The sequence below is a fragment of the Hyaena hyaena genome, unplaced genomic scaffold (genome assembly GCF_003009895.1).
Source record: "Hyaena hyaena isolate Hyena2069 unplaced genomic scaffold, ASM300989v1 scaffold_44, whole genome shotgun sequence".
Taxonomy (NCBI): Eukaryota; Metazoa; Chordata; class Mammalia; order Carnivora; family Hyaenidae; genus Hyaena; species Hyaena hyaena.
The window spans coordinates 3490857-3510945 of record NW_024080676.1 but is presented as its reverse complement, the minus strand read 5'-3'; the positions used below and the strand labels follow the sequence as shown (position 1 = coordinate 3510945).

At 40.3% G+C, this 20089-nt stretch overlaps 1 protein-coding gene across 7 annotated transcripts in view; it reads right to left on the bottom strand.

Moving 5' to 3' along the window:
• ENTPD1 (ectonucleoside triphosphate diphosphohydrolase 1) overlaps positions 1–20089 on the bottom strand; it is a 94061-nt gene that overhangs the window by 45644 nt on the left and 28328 nt on the right. For 3 of the 7 annotated variants that reach the window (XR_005528084.1, XR_005528083.1, XM_039230208.1), the window contains exons 1-2: positions 8041–8266; positions 2386–2513 (exon numbers count right to left, since the gene is read on the bottom strand). Coding sequence is in view for 3 of the 7 variants with exons in the window: in XM_039230208.1 (XP_039086139.1) it covers positions 2386–2513; positions 8041–8137 (225 nt within the window). In the remaining 4 variants the exon portion in view is untranslated. Of the gene's footprint in view, positions 1–63; positions 123–2385; positions 2514–8029; positions 8267–20089 lie in introns of those variants that run through there. The other 4 variants (XM_039230210.1, XM_039230212.1, XM_039230209.1 and 1 more) reach the window with 3 other exon arrangements.

The following is a 20089-nucleotide window of genomic DNA, read 5'->3' as shown; positions in this document are numbered from 1 at the left end:
CAGTGATACTGCTATAAAGATTCATTTCATATGCCAGTGTCTACTCTTCAAATACTCTCATACCTCTTATTTAAAGACCTTGTTCCATTTTGTGGGTCCAACACAACACAGAATCACAAGAGAGTCAATAGTGACCACTGCAATTGAAGAAGTATTCTTTGGGAACACAGAGCTCAGGTCTGTCATGGATTTTGCCTCCTAGGCAGTTCCCCTCTCCAATGATGCAATAATGAACAAAGTAAAAAGGTCAAATCAAGAAGGCATGTACTTTTGGAGCTGGTAAACAAATAGCAGAACCAAGATGTCACGAGACTTCAACTGTGAGTGAAGTTTTGCCAAGACAGCCGACATCACTCAACATTAAAAGGCAAGAGACCATTGACAATGAGATAATATCAGCCTTCTGTGCTGACAAAGGGGCTGCTGTGCACAGCTCCACTGAGTTGAGTTGGTGTCGCAAAGGAATGCCAATGTAACATCCAGGCCTCTGCTACACGGCAACTGATTTGGGTGGGTGGCAAAGGTTTTAGAAGCCTGGCATATGCATCCATCTTTCCAGTCTCACAGTTCAGTAACTTGAAATACAAGAAAATATACTTTTGCTCATGAATCTCCTTGGTCAAGTTAACTTCTGGACATGTCATCTCCTACATGCACATATACGCCAATACATACAACATTAGCATACTGATTATTCTGGGCCCTTTTAGCTTTATTTACTTGTATATTTATTTAATTTCAATGAAAGTTTAAAAAGGTGTATTCACAACATAAATTTACATTTACCATATGCTTATTAATTGACAGATTAAATAATAATGACCATATTATAAGATACTTGTGAGATATTCATGTTTTTGAAATTTTACTTTGATGAATTTGAAAGGAAGCAGAAATAAATCACAGCAGAGTTAATGACCTTAATTATTTTTAAAAATTTATTTATTTAAATTCAAGTTAGTTAACATAGAGTATAGTACTGGTTTCAGGAGTAGAACCCACTGATTCATCACTTATATATAACGCCAGTGCTCATCCCAGCAAGTGCCCTTCTTAATGCCCATCACCCATTTAGCCCATCCCCCACCCACCTCCCCTCTAGCAACCCCGTTTGTTCTCTGTGTTTAAGAGTCTCTTATGGGGGCGCCTGGGTGGCTTAGTCGGTTAAGCGTCCGACTTTCGCTTAGGTCATGATCTCGCGGTTCGTGGGTTCGAGCCCCGCGTCGGGCTCTGTGCTGACTGCCAGCTCAGAGCCTGGAGCCTGTTTCAGTCTGTGACTCCCTCTCTCTCTGACCCTCCCCTGCTCATGCTGTCTCTCTCTCTCCTAGAAATAAAAAAAAAAAAAAAAAAAAAAACATTAAGAGTCTCTTATGGTTTGCCTCCTTCTCTGTTTTTGTCTTATTTTTCCTTCCCTTTCCCTGTGTTCATCCGTTTCGTTTCTTAAACTCCACACACTAGTGAAATTATACATTTGTCTTTCTTTGACTGACTCATTTCACTTAGATAATACACTCTAGTTCCATCCATGTTGTTGCAAATGGCGAAATTTCATTCTTATTTTCAATGATATTAACTTGCACTTCAAATGTGGAAATTTCCCAAGAAATCTGTCCACCCATGAATTCATTTCAAATTCCTATATTTGATATATTTTCTCTGCATTTTAAAAACTGATTTTGTTTCTTTCTTTTTTTTTCTTAAATTGTTTATTGTCAAGTTAGTTTCCATATAACATCCAGTGCTCATCCCAACAAGTGCCCTCCCCCATGCCCATCAGGGAGGGAGGCAAACCATGAGAGACTCTTGAGTGCTGAGAACCAACTGAGGGCCGATGGGGTTGAGGGAGAGGGGAAGGGGAGGTGATGGGCATGATTTTGTTTCTTTCTTTAGTATTTCAGAGATGGGGAACAAATCTCCACAATCTTTGACCTTCAAAGTGCTTTATTTTTTTATCTCTAATAAATTTTATTATTTTGGTGACACTAGTAATTGAGTAAGAAGAACAAAGAGTACAGTGTTATGACACACCCACAGTGAAACAATAAGTAAGAAGTAGAGATAGTACTAAACCACAGAATATTAGCACAAAATATTATCACAGAACACCAGTACGTATCTGGATGTAGTAAATAAAGTATTTGTTTCTTTTAAAGTATTGACAATAATTATTGCTGAACAGGCATAAACACAATTATCTTCCTACCACTAATTGACTCAAGGCATTCTCTTCTCCAGAATGAACATTGTTTCCATTTTACCCACCTAATCCAATGAATATTGACTTGCTCCTGAAGTGCCAGAACTTCTAATCTTCCTGAATGCTCTGATTTACCATAACCTCCTTCCCGCCAGAAACCAACCAGACCTCCTCAAGATTTGAGTTACCTTAACATTTTCTGGCAATGGTTTGTTCTGGGTCAACGCCACAGCAATCAAAGCAATCACAGCAATGATAGAGGAGAAGCCAAGGATGATCAGTATATTTCTGGAACAAAAATTCTTCAGTCCAGAGTCTAAAGCCAAAAACAGAAAAGAAAATATCAATAATAAGTCAACAAACATTGAATTTCCTCCACTTTCTATATGGTCTTGTGCTAGCTATCTGGAGACCTCAAAGACAGATCAAAGTTCATCTTTATCCATAAAACACTTGCAAAGTAATAGGGAAATAATTCAAGAACAAAAGGATTTGTCTTCTCTCCACTGCTCCTTAATCTCAAACCCATTTAAGTACAAAAGTGAAATTGCTTAGGTGCTAGCAACAGACAGACAGTAATTAATGGAGCATCATAAGTATGAGGAAAATAAAAACTGATTCACAGTCATGAGGTGATAGCAGAGTTGAAACACAGGAAACCATTTCTCAGGTAAATCATGTGACTGATACCTAGGCAGAATTTTCTCTCTCTTCCTTAAGAAACCATGTATGACTGGAGAGATGATCAGACATTGAAAATGTAAGATATTTGTCATTTTAATATTCAAACATAACTTGAAGATTTCTATTACTTTGTGTTAAAATAATTTTTAGTATGCCTTAGGCTCTTCAGAACACCTTATTTTCATGACCAGATTTAGCGAATGGACTTGCTATTCTTGGTGTAACAACAAATAGTTTCACACAACAGTTTCAATACTTTTGTGCCATAGCATTATTGACAGAAAAAAATAAACAAGTAAAAAAAGAAAAAAAGGATTTGTTTGTCCTGTGATGAGAGCCAAGACTGAATTAGTGGCTGTGGTAAGGAGAATGGACAGAATTAGGTCAGTGATCAGATAAGGAATGAAGAGAAAGAAGAATCCCAAATTGGCAGTTTAATAGGTCATATAGGTCTATCACAGTACAAGTAACAAATAACAAAAAAGTTAGAATCATCCTCATTTCTCAAATCTACTACAAAATGTTTAAGATGTTAAAAAGTATTCAGAACATATCATCAAACATGAAACTCCTACTACCCCAAGATGTCTTCTGGCTTGACACCCCCTTGCATTTCTAGCACACTTATATGTTGTAATTGGTAATAGCATAGAGGCTGTAGAGTTTTGAACCTGTCATCATTCACATAATCCCATCTATTCTGTTCTTAGCCTCAACCTGTCATGGGACATAAAAAGGCTCCAGAAAATGATATAAAAGGCAAAAATTACTTTGATCATTTTAAACAGAGCATATAGCAGAAGTGAACAAGAAATGGAATGCTGCCCCATTCCCTCCATTCTAACAACTCACTCTCTTCCTCTCTCAAACTATCCCTAAACTTTTTTCTTAGGCTTTGAAGAAGGATAGGATAAAGCAATAAAGAAGCACGTGGAATGAGATGGGCTCTGCAGAAGAGACTGCAGTTCTCTAAAGACAAGGCATGGGATTAAAACAGCTGAAAGAGGAGCCCATTGAGTCTCCCCCTCTGGGCCTCCCTCTTGATCAGCAGCAGACAGGGCATGCTGACACCGGAGCTCCTTCTTAATCTCTTGAGCAGAAGCTTGGATTTAATCCAAAGAACTATAACTGTATGGGTCTCCAGTCTGCTCATCAACCTCTAGTATCTTGACCAATCTTTACCCATCAGACCAAACAGTACAAAACTTAGGAGAAAAAGTTTTAACAAAACCATTAGCTACTGCTTCCAAACACAGGAACAATAGATGAAATACACAGCACTTCTCCCCCTTCTCCCTTCTCAAAAGAAGTTCAATTTTGTTCAGATGCTTGCCATTCCCCCAAGTGGTCCACATAACTCATGGGAAAAGGATATAGCCCTCCAGCTGAGAGGCAAGCCTGATTGTTTTGCATAATCTCATTCCCTTACCAGTGACTAGTTCAACAATGGATATGTACCCAAAAATAGCCCATGAGATCGTGGAGGAAGGCTGCTGGGGCAAGTTCAGGAAAAGAAAGGCAGCATTCTCATCTTCCTCAGACATTGCCCTGCCCGGATAGGATAGCATCCAATGATGGCAGAACACAGAGATGGAGAGAACTTAAGTTTTTGATGGCATTTTGAACTGGTAAAACAACAAACCCTGATGCAATCCTCCCATGAGACTTATGCTTTGGCTCAGTTAGAATCAAGATTTTAATATTTTGAAGCCAAAACATCCTAATTGTTAACTAGTGTGGCAGAAGTCTCCTGTTTGATGCCAGGGCTCTGGAATCTGGGAAAGAGCACCCCATAGGTACCACCTGTCTCAGTTCCCAAAGTTATGATATCGACAATTACAACTCCTAACAAGTAGCACTTTGGAAGAACAGTTACAAATCTAATGCCCAAGGGTAGCACACTGCAGCAATGTTTCTACTTTAATTGCATTTTGAATGCTCTACTCCCTCAAACTGTTCCAAAAAAAATCTACCTATTAAGTTATTTTGTTCTCATAAATATGACAATTTTGCTATCTCACTTTTCTTCCACAACCATTGGGCACTAATCTTAGTAGTGAAAAAGACCAACAAAGCCTCCACTCTTTGGAATTCACAATCTAGCTGCGGAGATAAATAAACCAGAACAGAAGTCATAAATAAAATACTTCAGGTCATGATACATGCTAAGAAGAAATTAAAACTAAGGAACATTTACAGCTTAGTGGAAATTGAGTAATGGAATATGGAGCAAAGTTGCAGTGGAAGAATTAAACGGAATCAGAAAAGCCTCTCCAAGAATGTGACATTTGAGCTGAGACCTGGATGTTGAGAAAACACCAGCTATAAGGAGTAACAACATTCCAGAAAAAGGGAACAGCAGCTGCAAAAGCCCTGAGGTAAGAAACAGCTTGATGTGACTCCGTTTCTTCCATTTCCTAGTGAGATTATTCACTAACATCATTATTCTTGAAAGTGAGAAATGTACTTTCTCACATTTGCCCAGCTTTTCAATGACATTCATATTATTAGAATATACTGAAGACTTTCATCATATTCTTATTAAAGATATGACAAGAAAAAACTTAGAGATAAAGCCTAGGAATTTTTCATACACAATTTTTAGAAGCTTTATTACCAAAAAATAATGGCTAAGTTTGTTTTTCATGTAACTGGCTAGATTACCAGGGAGGAGTAATTAAAATACTACCATGTTTTCTATGGATTATGGCAGGCAGTTTTCCAAAGCCCTGATCACATGCAGGAAGCCAGACTCTTCTTAGGAGGTGGTCCAAATGTACCACTAAACACGGGGGTCCAGGTGGGACTTAGCTGTGATGTGCACATAAAAAGGGAATGACTTAGGTTACCTCTTCTCTGGCCCCCAGAGCTCTTTAAGATGTCATGACTGCTATTGTCAAATCCTGTTATGAAAAATTCACAGTGACTGTCTCTCCCAGCCTCCTTAAAGAGTCCTTTGTTTGCCTTGTGGATAACAGAAATTTGGTTTCTATCACACAATGTGAAATGCCATTTCAAAAAACAATTTCAAGAAGCATTTTTTAATCAAAATATCTAATGGCAAAGTGTTGTTTGTTTTCCTTTGAATTGTCTCACTATACTGGAAAATTCAAGATTACCACTTCCTTCCCATTTTTTCCCTTTCATATGATGAGCAAGAAAATGTTTCTATTTAAGATGAGAGAATCAGGTAGATTCTCTTGTGTCTTCTTTTTGTGATTCTTTTGTGCCTTCACTTGAGGCACAAAACTGATGGAAACCCAAGCTTTGAGAAAACCAATTGATTTCAATCCAATTAGCTATGTCTGGAGAGAAAAAACCCAACAAAACAAAAAATGATTTTTTGATTCTTATACAGCAGCCATCCTGACATCTATAGTAAGAATCCTATTAAAGTGAAGATCAATAGTATTTAATTTTTTCCTTAGAACAAATTCTGCTGAACAGAGAAATCCTGGCATCTCTACTTCATGATATCAAAGATGCAATATGTTAAAATTTTACTACATGAGCAAAAGATTTGGAGTGTTGGCAGATGCGGTGGGTTTAGGCAAAAACAACTAAAGTTTTACTCTACTGATCCTGTGTGACTCATTAGATTCAGACTGTTTCCAATTTGATGGGTCACATCCAGACTAAGCTTGGCACATTACATGGAGAAGAGCAAACACAGACAAGTGCTGGTGAGTAAACACCAGTAGAGTGCTGTGGTCCTTCATGTGGGTATTGACAAAGCCCAGTGACAGGACAGTCACTGAAGTTCAAGGGACTGATCCTAATCTGGCCCCACCATTCCCCCAAATCCCAGTGTCAAAGTCCCCGCACCATTTCTCCTATCTTCTTTCCTTTCCATCAAGTAGTTGTTCTTAGTGACACACATTTAGATTGTTCTCACACTCCAGGGTTTTAAATCCTTTCTCAATTTCTCAGTTCATTCCAGGTGCCTTAGACCCACCCTCTTCTGTGGCAGTATCCACTCTGGTCCAGTCACTTCCACCTCTGCTACAACAGATCTTTCTCATACCTCCCACCCTTTCCAGTGCCCTTCATTATCAGAATCCATCCATTGTGTGGCTGCAGAAATCTCCCATAACTGACATTCCCATGGTTCTTCCTGATCAAGAGTCTAAGGAAGCTTCCTGTGGGCTGCCAGATGAAAGCCATTCTGATCTACCTGATGTCTCAACCCTCTGGAAATGTAAGCCCTTTCTTAAAAAAAATTTTTTTTTAATTTATTTTTGAGAGACAGAGAGAGACAGTGTGATCAGAGGAAGGGCAGAGAGAGGCAGAGAAAGAGAGAGGGAGACAGAATCTGAAGCAGGCTCCAGGCTCTGACCTGTCAGCACAGAGCCCTATGTGGAGCTTGAATCCACAAACCATGAAATCATGACCTGAACTGAAGTTGGATGCTTAACCAACTGAGCCACCCAGGTGCCCCTGTAAGCCCTTTCTATCTACCAATCCAAGAAGCGGATGTTTTTCTCCAAGATTATACTGCCTGACATTATGATCACTAGAATGTAAGTACCTTGAGTATAGGGACTTTTCTTCTGGCTTGTTCATTGCCATATTCCCAGCTGAATGAATAAATGAATCTTGGATTCTGGTTTTTCCTGAGAAATCTGAAATTTCTATCATTTAGAATTCTATTCCCCTCTTTCTCCACATCTTTTTCCTTATCTCTTTTAAAATCAAGCTCAATAGGAGGCTATGTTCCCATCCACATGCTTCAAAGCTCAACTGTTCCAGTAGTTCTCTCTTCATGTGCTGCTTCTGGATACTTAATGGATTGACCCATTTCAGTTTGGGAGGTCTATTGGTATTGTGGGGGAGGGGCTATGCTTCATTTGTTCTTTCACTTAGTCATTCAATAACTACTTATTAGTCACTTATCGTCATTTGTATTATCTATACTCAACACCATAAGGGTAAATAAGAAATCATCAAGGGCCTTTAAAGTACCACACCTGCCTCTTGTGATGAAGTGCTGAGGCTACCCACGTGAGGTACCCCCACTTTCATAGTGAAGTGCTGAGGCTACCCCCATTGTCATAAGACAATCACACAACAAGTAGAGACAGAGCCTGGCTCTGTTGAAGCAGAGACTGTACCAAGACCAGGTGAGATGGATCCAGGAGGAATAAATACCTTCTCTATACCTTCCGGCCATGATGGATCAGGAACAGAGGTCTTCTCTATACCTTCCGGCCATGGTGGATCAGGAACAGAGAATCTTTGCTTAAAGAACATCATCATGAAGGGTCGCAGAGCCAATAGTCACCATCATCCATGAGCACAATGCTAAACTCCACAGACTTCTAAAGGGTAGCTCAAGCTGCAGCAGAGGCCGGACAAGCTCATCATTGCTCAGCCACTCTAAGCCTCCATTTCCTCATGTGCAAAATGAGGTCTTAATAGTACTTACTTCATAGGGTTGCTAGGTAAGATTCAATGAGCTAACAATACATAGCAGCCTATGCTTCAAGAGCCATCACAGCACTCCAGATTCTGCTCTTAGAACTTTAAATATAGCCACCCATTTAACCCTCACAACAATCCTGTGAGATAGATGTACTATTATCATCTACATCAGTTTCCTAGGGCTATCAACAACAAACTACCACAAACTTGGTGACGTCAAGCAATAGAAATTTATTCTCACACAATTCTGGAAGGCTGAAGTCCATAATCAAGGTATCAACAGGGCCAAAGCTCTGGAGGAGATTTCTTTCTTGTGAATTCCAGCTTCTGGTGGATCCTGGCATTCTTTGGCTTGTGGCTGCATCTCTCTAATCACTGTCTGCAGATGTGCTATATTTCCCTCTCTTTTATCAGGACACCAGTCATTGGATTTAGGACCCACCCTAAATCCAGAATGATCTTAAGATCCTTAATTACATTAGCAAAGACCCTTTTTCTAAATAAGCTCACAGTTTACAAGTAGGTACTATTATCATCATCATTGTCATTTTACAAGTGAAGAAAGTGAGTCACAGAGAGGGTAAGTAAGCTGTCCAAAGTTACACTGATGTAGATGTTGGGACCAGGAAGTAAGCACAGGTATTCTGGACCCAGAGGCCTGGCTTTTAACCACTGCCCTACCCTATACCACATTACTGAGGCTTAGTACAGTGCCTGGCACATAGTCCTGGTGCTGTATGTGGGAGCCAATCCCATCATTCAGAAGTGAAAAGTGACTGACTGAGGATTTGCCTATAAGAGTGGTTGTTGTCACAGTTCACAGCAGACAATGTTGTGCCTTTAAAATAGAGTCTTTTGTCCCTAGAAGTCAGAAGCTTGGAGCTAAGTAGGAGAGGCTGAAATTGTAATTCCCCAAGAAGTTAAGGGATTTGGTCAAAGTCATACATTTTTCTGGTTTGTTTTTTGAGAGCAAGAAGGAGCAGAGAGAGAGGGAGACACAATCTGAAGCAGGCTCCAGATGCAGAGAGCCCAATGTGGTTCAAACCCACGAACTGTGAGATCATGACCTAAAGCTGAAGTCAGATGCTTAGCTAACTGAGCCACCCTGGTGCTCCGTAAAGTCATACATCTTGCAAATGACACAAAGGGTTTCAATCCAAGTCTCTGACATCCACCTCACTGCCTCAGCCATTGCTCTGTATTAGGGACACGTAGAAATGAATTACTCAGCTTTGTTCCTTGACTCAATGCAAAAGAACTCACCCTAAGTTCTGTTCAAATGGAAAGATCTTATTCCATCTCATACCCCCCATATTTTCCCAATTCATAAATCCAGAGTCAGATTTGAGGACAAAGATGTTTAATTTGGTAGGGTTTATTTTTTCCTGTGTTTTAAGTCAAGGAAGTTAGTACAATGTCAACAAATACACAAATGCTAAAAATAAACTGAAAGGCCTTGATGATGACTAGTTAGTTAAAGGGCAAAAGGCAAAGGAGAGGAAGGAAAACATGATTGGCCCAGGCTTGGGAGACATGGGCAAGAAGACAGAGCCAGAGAATAACAGGGGAAGGGAGAGGTGGGGATGACAATGGAAAGAGAGGGAGAGATGATTAATTGAGTAAATTACCCATGCCCTGTCCTACTGATCTCTTGAACCACAGACTTCAGAGGAAGTTATTTGCTTCTATTTATGATCATTTATTCCTAATCTTTGAAATGTTAATTAGCTGACTAATCTCAGTCCACAACTCTTTAGAAAAGGAGCTCATTTATCTTAACAAAGCTGCCCGGCTTGTCCTTAGTGAGCCCCATCTGAGGCTCAGCTTTGGGCAGAAGAAACCCAGCTAGGGACACTCAGGCAGTGTAAATGTGAGTAGAGGTGCAGAATAAGCTCTTCCTGCAAATCAGATTCTGCCACCGCCATGTTCCCCTCCCCATAGCTCTTGCTGTAAACTGTGCTCTCTTCAGATTAGCAGTGAGTAACTGACTTTGCATTTGGTGTGCCTGACTCGAAAAATGTTAATGACTGCAAAAATCAAATGCCAACAGGGGCTCTATGTGAAAAATAAGGAAGCAAAGGAGTCTCCTTCCTCTCTCCTCCTACTTCCTCCCACCATACCATCTACCTCCTTACCCACACCCCTTCTGGCCTCTCCTGAATTATTTTGCCCATAGACTGCATGGAGCACAATAAGTCTTTGTGGTCATCATGGAATCCCATATTCAAGTATAGGGCTGGCAAGGAAGAGGGTTGTTTCCAGCAAAGTGACATCACTGAGACTGCAGACAGGAATTCCCTGTGTCCCAGCCAACAAGTGTAACAATCTCGTGTATTGATGGTCTCTGCATTAAGCACATTGCTTTCACTAAATGAATCCTCTCCATATCTGAATGGAAGAATTGCACCCTGGGGACTCTACCCTTTCTCAAAGCATCTGCATTTGTCTACAAGGTTTGGTTAGTTGCAGCCAGTGAGAAAGACTATTAAGATCTGTCCTGGCCATATATCACGAGAGTGGGGGTCAGAGCCAAGGTGGAGTAAACTCAGGCTACCTAGATAGTCCTCTGTGTTCTATACCTTACAGTCATAAATTCTCTCATTTCTATCTCCACCTCTTTGCACCCATGAGATAGAAAAGTCAGAAGCAACATAAAAATATTTCTGCAGCAAAATATGCCATACACAAAATAAAAAATTACAAACTAAGAAAAAGGTTTGCAACAGCTATGAACCAGTTTCCTTAATATAGAGAGTCATTAAAAATCATTAAGAATATGATCAACCTATCTAACAGAAAAACAAGCAAGAAACATGAATCGGCACTTAAAAGAAATATATTCTTAACATATTAAATGTATTCTAAGTGTCCTTAATTAAAGAAATGTAAATGAAAAAATGAAATAGCTTTTATCACTTATCAGAATAGAAAAGGGTTTTTTTTATTTGATAACATTACTACATACTTATTAGAATGGCCAAAAAAAAAAAAAATACTGACAATACCAAATGTTGGCAAAGGATGTGGAACAACTAGAACTCTCATATTTTGCTGCTGGGGATGCAAAATGGCACAGCCACTTTGGAAAGAGTTTGGCAGTCCTTTATGAGGTTAAACATATAACAGCATGACCAGGCAATCCCACTCTTAGGTATTTATCCAAGGAGAGTTAAGACATAGGTCTACACAAAAACCTGTACCTAGGTATTTGTAACATCTTTCAAAACTCAAAATAACCCAAATGCCCATCAACTAGTGAATGTACCCAAATTATGACAAAATCATACAGCTTAATTCTACTCAGCAACAAAAAAGGAATAAACTGCTTATGAATGCAACAACATGAATGAATCTCAAAGCATTATGCTAGGTGAAAGAAGACAGATTCAAAAAGGCCATATACTGTATGATTTAATTTATTCAATATTCTGGAAAAGCAACTCTTAAGGACAGAAATCAGATCAGTGGTTAGAGTTTCAGGGACAGAGGACTGACTACGAAATGCAAAAAGTCATGAGGAAACTTGCTGATGACAGAAATACTCCATATCTTGATTGTGATGGTATTAGATGACTATATACATTTGTTTAAAATTCATAGAACTGTATGCCTAACAAGGGTGAATTTTAAGTAAGGAAATTCAATAAAGAAATTCTATTTATCAACAAGGAAGTAGGGAAACACATTTCTTACATGTTGGTGAGAGTAAAAATTCATACAACATCTTTGATGGGTGACAGTTTTGTAATACGTATGAAAGAGTAAAGTGTGTATATCCTTCAACCTCAGAATTCTACTTTTAAAACTTTAACCTGATGATAATACTTATGAATATATGAAAAAATGACTGTGTAAGGATGTTTGGTGCAGCATCATTTGTAATAGCAAGACTAAAAATGACTAAAGGTCCATTAATTGGGGTCTGGATATTAAAATTCTAAAACACTGCAGATAATATTATGCAGGCATGAAAAAAAAGATTTTGATATATGAATGTTGACACAAACTATCTTCAAAATATTTTTTATATGCAAAGCAAAATGTGGAACAATATGTACACTATGTTCCCATTGGATAAAGGCATAGACATCTCTAGAAGAATATGGATTTGCTAGGACTCAGGATTCAGCATATAGTCATACTCATGGCTAAGATTTACAGGCTAAGACTTACAGTGAAAAGATAAGCAAAGAGAAAAAAAAAAGCATGGGACTACATCTGGGGAAAACAGGTACAAGCTTTCAAGAGTCTCCTCCCAGTGGAGACCACAGGACATACTTAATTCCCCCAGCATTGAGTTAGAACAATATATGTGAAATATTGCCTACCAGGGAAGCTCACCAGAGACTCAGTGCCCAGAGCTTTCACTGGGAGCTGACACATAAGCACCTTCCATTCAGCACACACCAGTATTCCAGACTCCCAGAAGGAAAGCAGGTGCTCAGCACAAACTATGCTACCTGTGCAGTCCAAGCACAGCGAGCCATCCCCACCAGTTCTCAGAATGGTGAGAACTCTTCTGAAACCCAAGTCGCCAGACACCAAGGATAGCAGTCCCAGGTCTGCATGTTGATTCTCTTCTGCACTGAGCAATTCTTAAAATGTTTTACCATGTGATATTCCTTACTCACTCCCTCCCTCCTTTTCCTCCCTTACCTCTCCTCCTTCCTCTCACCCTCCCCTCCCTCCTTCCTTCCTTCCTTCCTTGATTCCCTGAGTAATTTAAAATTCTTAATAGAAATTCCTAAAAACCCAGAGGCTTTGAGTTGGAGAAGAAATATTTACAGAGGTTTCCAGATTGGAGAAAAATGGCAAAGATGCTAGGAACCCAGAAGGGAAGGAAAGAGTACATAGGAAGTGGTGCACTGGTAGTTTGATGCTGACTTTGCTGATATCCTGTGCACTGCCACCCTGCTACCCACTGACCAACCTTGATGAGGCCAAGTAGCCATCTCTGGATCCCCACTCATTCATTCTTCTCAGGTCACTTAATCTCTTTTGTATTCTTTGGGACAGAATCGTCAGGTTTCACTTGGCCAGACGTTGGGTGGATTCAGAGCTTTATTTTGAGAGGAACTTGGCATCCCCTCTTAGGCTCCTCTGCTGTTATATAAATACAAGAGGGAACACCTCTTGGAATAAGATATAGTCAAGTTTCTAAATACCCATGATAACTCTGTCATGGATCATCAGTATCTAAGCAGCTGGCTCTTTCTTTAACCAGCAACACAGAATATCTGCACTTTAGATACTTATATGAGAACTCAGTCTTAGGTTGATAAGTATCTAGTTTCTGTCAAGGGTGTAACAGATACAACTGGTATTTGGGAAGGACAATCTAAGAGTCCCCCATATTTTTTTTAGCTTATTTTCTGTATTCACTTGGTGGGGTGGAAGGCAGGAGGCATTAAAGAAAGGTCTCTGGATCTTGGAGAAATGGGTATCCTCCTGGAATAAAACTAGTAAGACCAACACATAACAGATGACAGCAGATCCTACCAAAAGTGCCCACACTTCTTTTTAAATTTTAAATGTATGTTCAGTCCTGTGACTTGAGTATTTCCTCAAATCCAGAATGCAACTAAGAAAGCGGTGTCCTACTCAATTTTGTACCCTGAATGAAGAATGTGAGAATATGGTGAGGTGGGGTCATCTACACGGAGTGAAGTGGCAACTGAAAGAATTAGACAGTGTGGTATATTTCTAGCATGGTCTGGGGGAAAGGTGCCTTGGCCATGGAATTAAGTATGCCACTTCCCTGAAAGTTCTTTCTCCATAGTGATGAAGGATGACCCCTCTAAGATAATGATACTAACTTCCCCAACTATGATTTCATGTCCACCACCCTGTCTTGCCACAATTTTTCTTTTCTTTTCTTTTCTTTTCTTTTTTTTTACAAATAGTTTATTGTCAAGTTGGTTTCCATATAACACACAGTGCTCATCCCCACAAGTGCCCCCCTCCATGCCCATCTCCCCCCTGCCCCCACACACCCATCAGTCCTCAGTTTGTTCTCAGCATTCAAGAGTCTTTCATGGTTTGCCTCTCTCCCCCTCCACCACTATTTCCCTCCTTCTTCTCCCTCACGGTCCTCTGGTAAGTTCCTCCTAATCCTCCAATACATGCAAACATATCGTATTTGTCCCTCTCTGCCTGACTTATTTCACTCAGCATAACACCCTCGAGGTCCATCCATGTTGCTACAAATGGCCAGATTTCATTCTTTCTCATTGCCATGTAGTATTCCATCATATAGATAAACCACATCTTCTTGATCCATTCGTCCGTTGATGGACACTTAGGCTCTTTCCATGTTTTGGCTATTGTGGAGAGTGCTGCTATGAACATTGGGGTCCATGTGCTCCTATGCATCAGCACTCTGGTATCCCTTGGGTAAATTCCTAGCAGTGCTATTGCTGGGTCATAGGGGAGTTATATTGTTAATTTTTTGAGGAACCTCCACATGTTTTCCGGAGGGGCTGCACCAGTTTACATTCCCACCAACAGTGTAGGAGGGTGCCCGTTTCTCCACGTCCTCACCAGCATCTATAGTCTCCTGATTTGTTCGTTTTAGCCACTCTGACTGGCGTGAGGTAGTATCTCAGTGTGGTTTTGATCTGCATTTCCCTGACCATGAGGGACGCTGAGCATCCTTTCATGTGTCTGTTGGCCATCTGGTTGTCCTCTTTGGAAAAGTGTCTGTTCATGTCTTCTGCCCATTTCTTCACTGGATTATTTGTTTTTCGGGTGTGGAGTTTGGTGAGTTCCTTATAGATTTTGGATACTAGCCCTTTATCTGATATGTCATTTGTAACGATCTTTTCCCATTCCGTTGGTTGCCTATTAGTTTTATGGATTGTTTCCTTTGTCGTGCAGAAGCTTTTAATCTTGATGAGGTCCCAATAGTTTATTTTTGCTCTTGATTCCCTTGCCTTTGTGGATGTGTCAAGTAAGAAATTGTTGTGGTTTAGGTCAAGGAGGTTGTTTCCTGCTTTCTCCTCTAGGGTTTTGATGGTTTCCTGTCTCACGTTCAGGTCCTTTATCCATTTTGAGTTTATTTTTGTGTATGGTGTAAGAAAATGGTCTAGTTTCATTCTTCTGCATGTTGTTGTCCAGTTCTCCCAACACTATCTGTTAAAGAGGCTGTCTTTTTTCCATTGGATACTCTTTCCTGCTTTGTCAAAGATTAGTTGGCTGTATACCTTTGGGTCTAGCTCTGAGTTCTCAATTCTATTCCATTGATCTATCTGTCTGTTTTTGTTGCCACAATTTTTCTAACAGGGTAAAAAATGAGCTGATCATTGTTAAACAATAAGTGAGTCTTATGCCTTATACATTCATCATTTGCATCTTGGGCTTCATGGGATTCTCATTTTTTTTATTCTATAAAGTGAAATATTATCTTTCCCTTTAAGATACAGACTGTCTATAGAATATGGATGCAATGCAGAGACCACCAAAGCCTTATGTACGGCACATTCCATGGACTTCTTGCTCATACCCAGTCTGCTATCTTACTTGCTCAGACTCACAGAGGTAGGAGGAGTACAGCCAGACAAGGAAACAGACTTGGGAAGCCAAAGCAGACAAGAATGATTCCATATGCTTTCTCTTCTCTATTGTTCTGAATGGAAGGGAAATTGTCTCCACCTCAGCAAAAGCTCAGAATACCACACAAAAGGAAGCATACATTATGGTCCTTGGTAATGATGGCTAAAATTGTTCAAATTCTTTATATAAATTCCTGCAAACCCAAGGACTCTGGGGAACACATGAGTTGAAGAGGAAAACTTTACCCCACCTTTTGGGAAAGTCCTTGTTGCCTAGAACTGACCTCTGGGAATGACACATTGATAGACTCATCTTTAGGGATGGGATAGTTAAGTTAGATAACAAAGACACTATTGGGCTCACCCTCCACCTATTCTCTCAGGACTGGGTGGGGAAAGGCCACTTCCTCTCTTCATAGAGCCTTTTATGGTATTGGTATGTTCATTCCACTTCTCTTGCCTCCAGCTCTCTCCCTCCAGCATCTCCAGTGACCTGACCCATCATGCCACAGCAGTTCTTAAGATTTGACTTTCTCTAAGAAAGCAGGAAACAACCTCCTTGACCTTAACCGCAACAATTTCTTACTTGACACATCCCCAAAGGCAAGGGAATCAAGGGCAAAAATGAACTATTGGGACCTCATCAAGATTAAAAGCTTCTGCATGACAAAGGAAACAATCCATAAAACTAATAGGCAACCAACGGAATGGGAAAAGATCGTTACAAATGACATATCAGATAAAGGGCTAGTATCCAAAATCTATAAGGAACTCACCAAACTCCACACCCGAAAAACAAATAATCCAGTGAAGAAATGGGCAGAAGACATGAACAGACACTTCTCCAAAGAGGACAACCAGATGGCCAACAGACACATGAAAGGATGCTCAGCGTCCCTCATGATCAGGGAAATGCAGATCAAAACCACACTGAGATACTACCTCACGCCAGTCAGAGTGGCTAAAACGAACAAATCAGGAGACTATAGATGCTGGTGAGGACGTGGAGAAACGGGCACCCTCCTACACTGTTGGTGGGAATGTAAACTGGTGCAGCCCCTCTGGAAAACATGTGGAGGTTCCTCAAAAAATTAACAATATAACTCCCCTATGACCCAGCAATAGCACTGCTAGGAATTTACCCAAGAGATACCAGAGTGCTGATGCATAGGGGCACATGTACCCCAATGTTCATAGCCAAATCATGGAAAGAGCCTAAATGTTCATCAACTGATGAATGGATCAAGATGTGGTTTATCTATATGATGGAATACTACATGGTAATGAGAAAGAATGAAATCTGGCCATTTGTAGCAACAAGGATGGAAGCTGAGGGTATTATGCTGAGCAAAATAAGGCAGAGAAGGAGAGATACCATATGTTTGCACGTATAGGTGGATTAGGAGGAACTTAACAGAGGACCATGGGGGAGGAGAAGGGGAAGAATAGTTGGGGAGAAGGAGGGAAGCAAACCATGAGAGACTCTTGAATACTGAGAAAAACAGGGCTGATGGAGGTGGGAGAGAGGGGAAAGGGGATGATGGGCATGGAGAAGGGCACTTGTTGGGGTGTTATATGGAAACCAACTTGACAATAAACTATGAAAGAAAAAAAATTTTTTTAAAAGATTTGACTTCCTCTAACTTGTTTTTTTTTTCTCTTTAGACTCTGTGCATTTCTAAATTCCACCTCCTTAAAACCTACTCCCTCCTTGATCCACCACACATGGCTTCTGTCTCACCATCCCACTAAAGCCACTCACAGAAAACATCCAATGGATGCTTTTCAGTGCTCACATTTCCTGTAGAATTTGACACTGTTAATTCTTACTACATAAAGTCTCTCCTTTCTTGGCTTCCATGACACCAGGTTCTCTTGTAATAGTCCTATTTCTCTGACCCCTGATTTACTGGCTCTTCTTTCTCACCATACCTTTTGAGTAGGGATGTTCCATAGTGCTCCAACTGGGAACCCTGATTCATCTCATTTTATATACATACACTCAACTGAAGGTGATGACTCCCTAATCTCTATAGTGATGACTCCCTCATCTATTCCAGAACTTGCTCTTGAGCTCCAGATCTATAATTCTGTAACCTACTGGACATATTTGCTTTGATGTTCTACAGCCAAAATCACCATGTTTAAAACTTAACTGTCCTTCTCACTTTAATTTTTCTGCATAATCTGTTCAGTGAAGGTCACCACCATACCACCAGTCTCCCTAAACTCCTCCTCCTCCCTCCAGTCAAGCTCCAGGTTTTATTGAGTCTACCCAATAAATATCTCTCAAATCCTTTCATTTGTTTCTTCTTGCCTGGACTCCTACAACAGCTTCTATACAGGCCCTCCCACATCCAGGCTCTTCCCCTCCAGTCCGTCCTCTACTTTAGAGCTAGCATGATCATCCTAAAAATGCAAACCTGATTCTACAACCCCACCAGTGTAAACTTCTGGTTCTCTGAGCAGTATGTCTCAAAATAAAAGTAAAACTCTTTAACAACAACTTTGAGGTCATGTCCTCAGGTATACTTCAAGGTATTAGTTTCTACATTGGCCCTTCTTTTTCATATTTTCATGCCTTACACAATATTTCTGCTTCTTTCCTTGGCCTAAAATACTCTTCTTTCCTCATTTCTTTATCTCGCTCTATATTCTAAGGAAATTGAGGCTGAGAATAAGAAGTTTATATGTCACTGCTTCCAAAAAGTCTTCCTGAGAGCCTCTTGTCCTTCCTCTGCATCTGTCTCATGGCACCCGCGCACAATGCTACAATAGCCTTTCACTTGTGTCAGTCTCCTCTATGAGAATAAGCGCTGTGAGAACACAGAATATCTTTTAGATCTTCAGGAACCAGCAAAGGGTGTGGCTTATGTCAGTACTCCATATATCAGTTCAGTTGAATAAATGAATGGATAATATTGATTTGAATTTTTAGTATACAATATTTTCCATCAAGAAAAGGGGTGGGGGATTCGAATATTTCAAATATGTTTTTACTTCTCAACTCCATGGTTCTATTTTTAGTGAGCTGCCAGGAAACCTCAACTTCAGTCTGCATGTACTGTAGGAAGCAAGAAGACAAATGTTCAGGTAGTAAATCCCAAGTCTGGATCCCAGGGCTTAGTCATAAACTCCATGGAATATTTTCTCACTGAATGACAAAAAATAATAGCCCCAAATCATAGATTTATAATAGAAGGAACTTCACATTTAGCTGGTTCTTTGTTAGCAAGCACAGTTAACTCTACATTGTCTCTGGCAATGAGTCATTCTGACTAAAGAGAGATAGTATGATTAAGTAGTAATGCATCTCCTTCTTTATGACTATGTAACAATCTCATAGGATAAACTCTCAACTCTGTCTCTTACTAGCTGTGTGCCTTGGGCAAGTTACTTAACTTTCTAAATCTTCATTTTCCAAACTAAAATTTTTTTACATCCACCACTTACTTTGGGAAGTTGATGTGAAGATGTAGTGAGCTCTGTATGAAAAGAGTGATTACAGTGATCCCACCGACCCCATGGCCTCAGTTACTACTGTCCATGTGTGGGAAATAGTTTAACTTATGTTTAGTCCAGATATATGTATACTTGACTTTTCAGCTGCCTCTTTGCCCTTTCAGCTTGGATGACTCACAGGCACCTCAAACCTATTCTACTCAAACAGAACACATGTTTCTCCCCTTCCCCCCAAACCTGTTCCTCCTCCAGCTTCTCATAGTTCAACATCTGTAGCTCAGTGAACATCTCTACTACTCATCCAGTTGTGATACCAAGAACAGGATCATCCTCCATTTCTTCTTCACCCTCACCCTTCACACCCAAACAACTCACTCATTCAGGAAATGTTTCTGAGACCTTGTGTCTAGTCCTGGGTCCTGCCTCCCAAAGATTCTGATGCCTACCCATCCCCCTCCATGACACTGCCACCTCCCTGGTCCAGCCATGACCACCTCCCACAGCAGGCTCCTAACTAGTCTCCCTGCATCCACTCTTGCCTCTCAACAAGTTACTTTCTATACTGAAGCCAGAGTGATCTTTTCAAATTGCCTATATGATCACATCACCCACTAGTTACTTAAAACACTTCAGGGCTTCCTATTACTTTATAATAAAACCCAGAAACCTTCATGTAAGCCATAGGTCCTGCGTGCTCTGCCCTTCCCAGGTTCCCAGCCTCTCTTATCACCACCCTCCCCTCACTCTGCTTCCCTTTGGCCTCACTTCACCACTG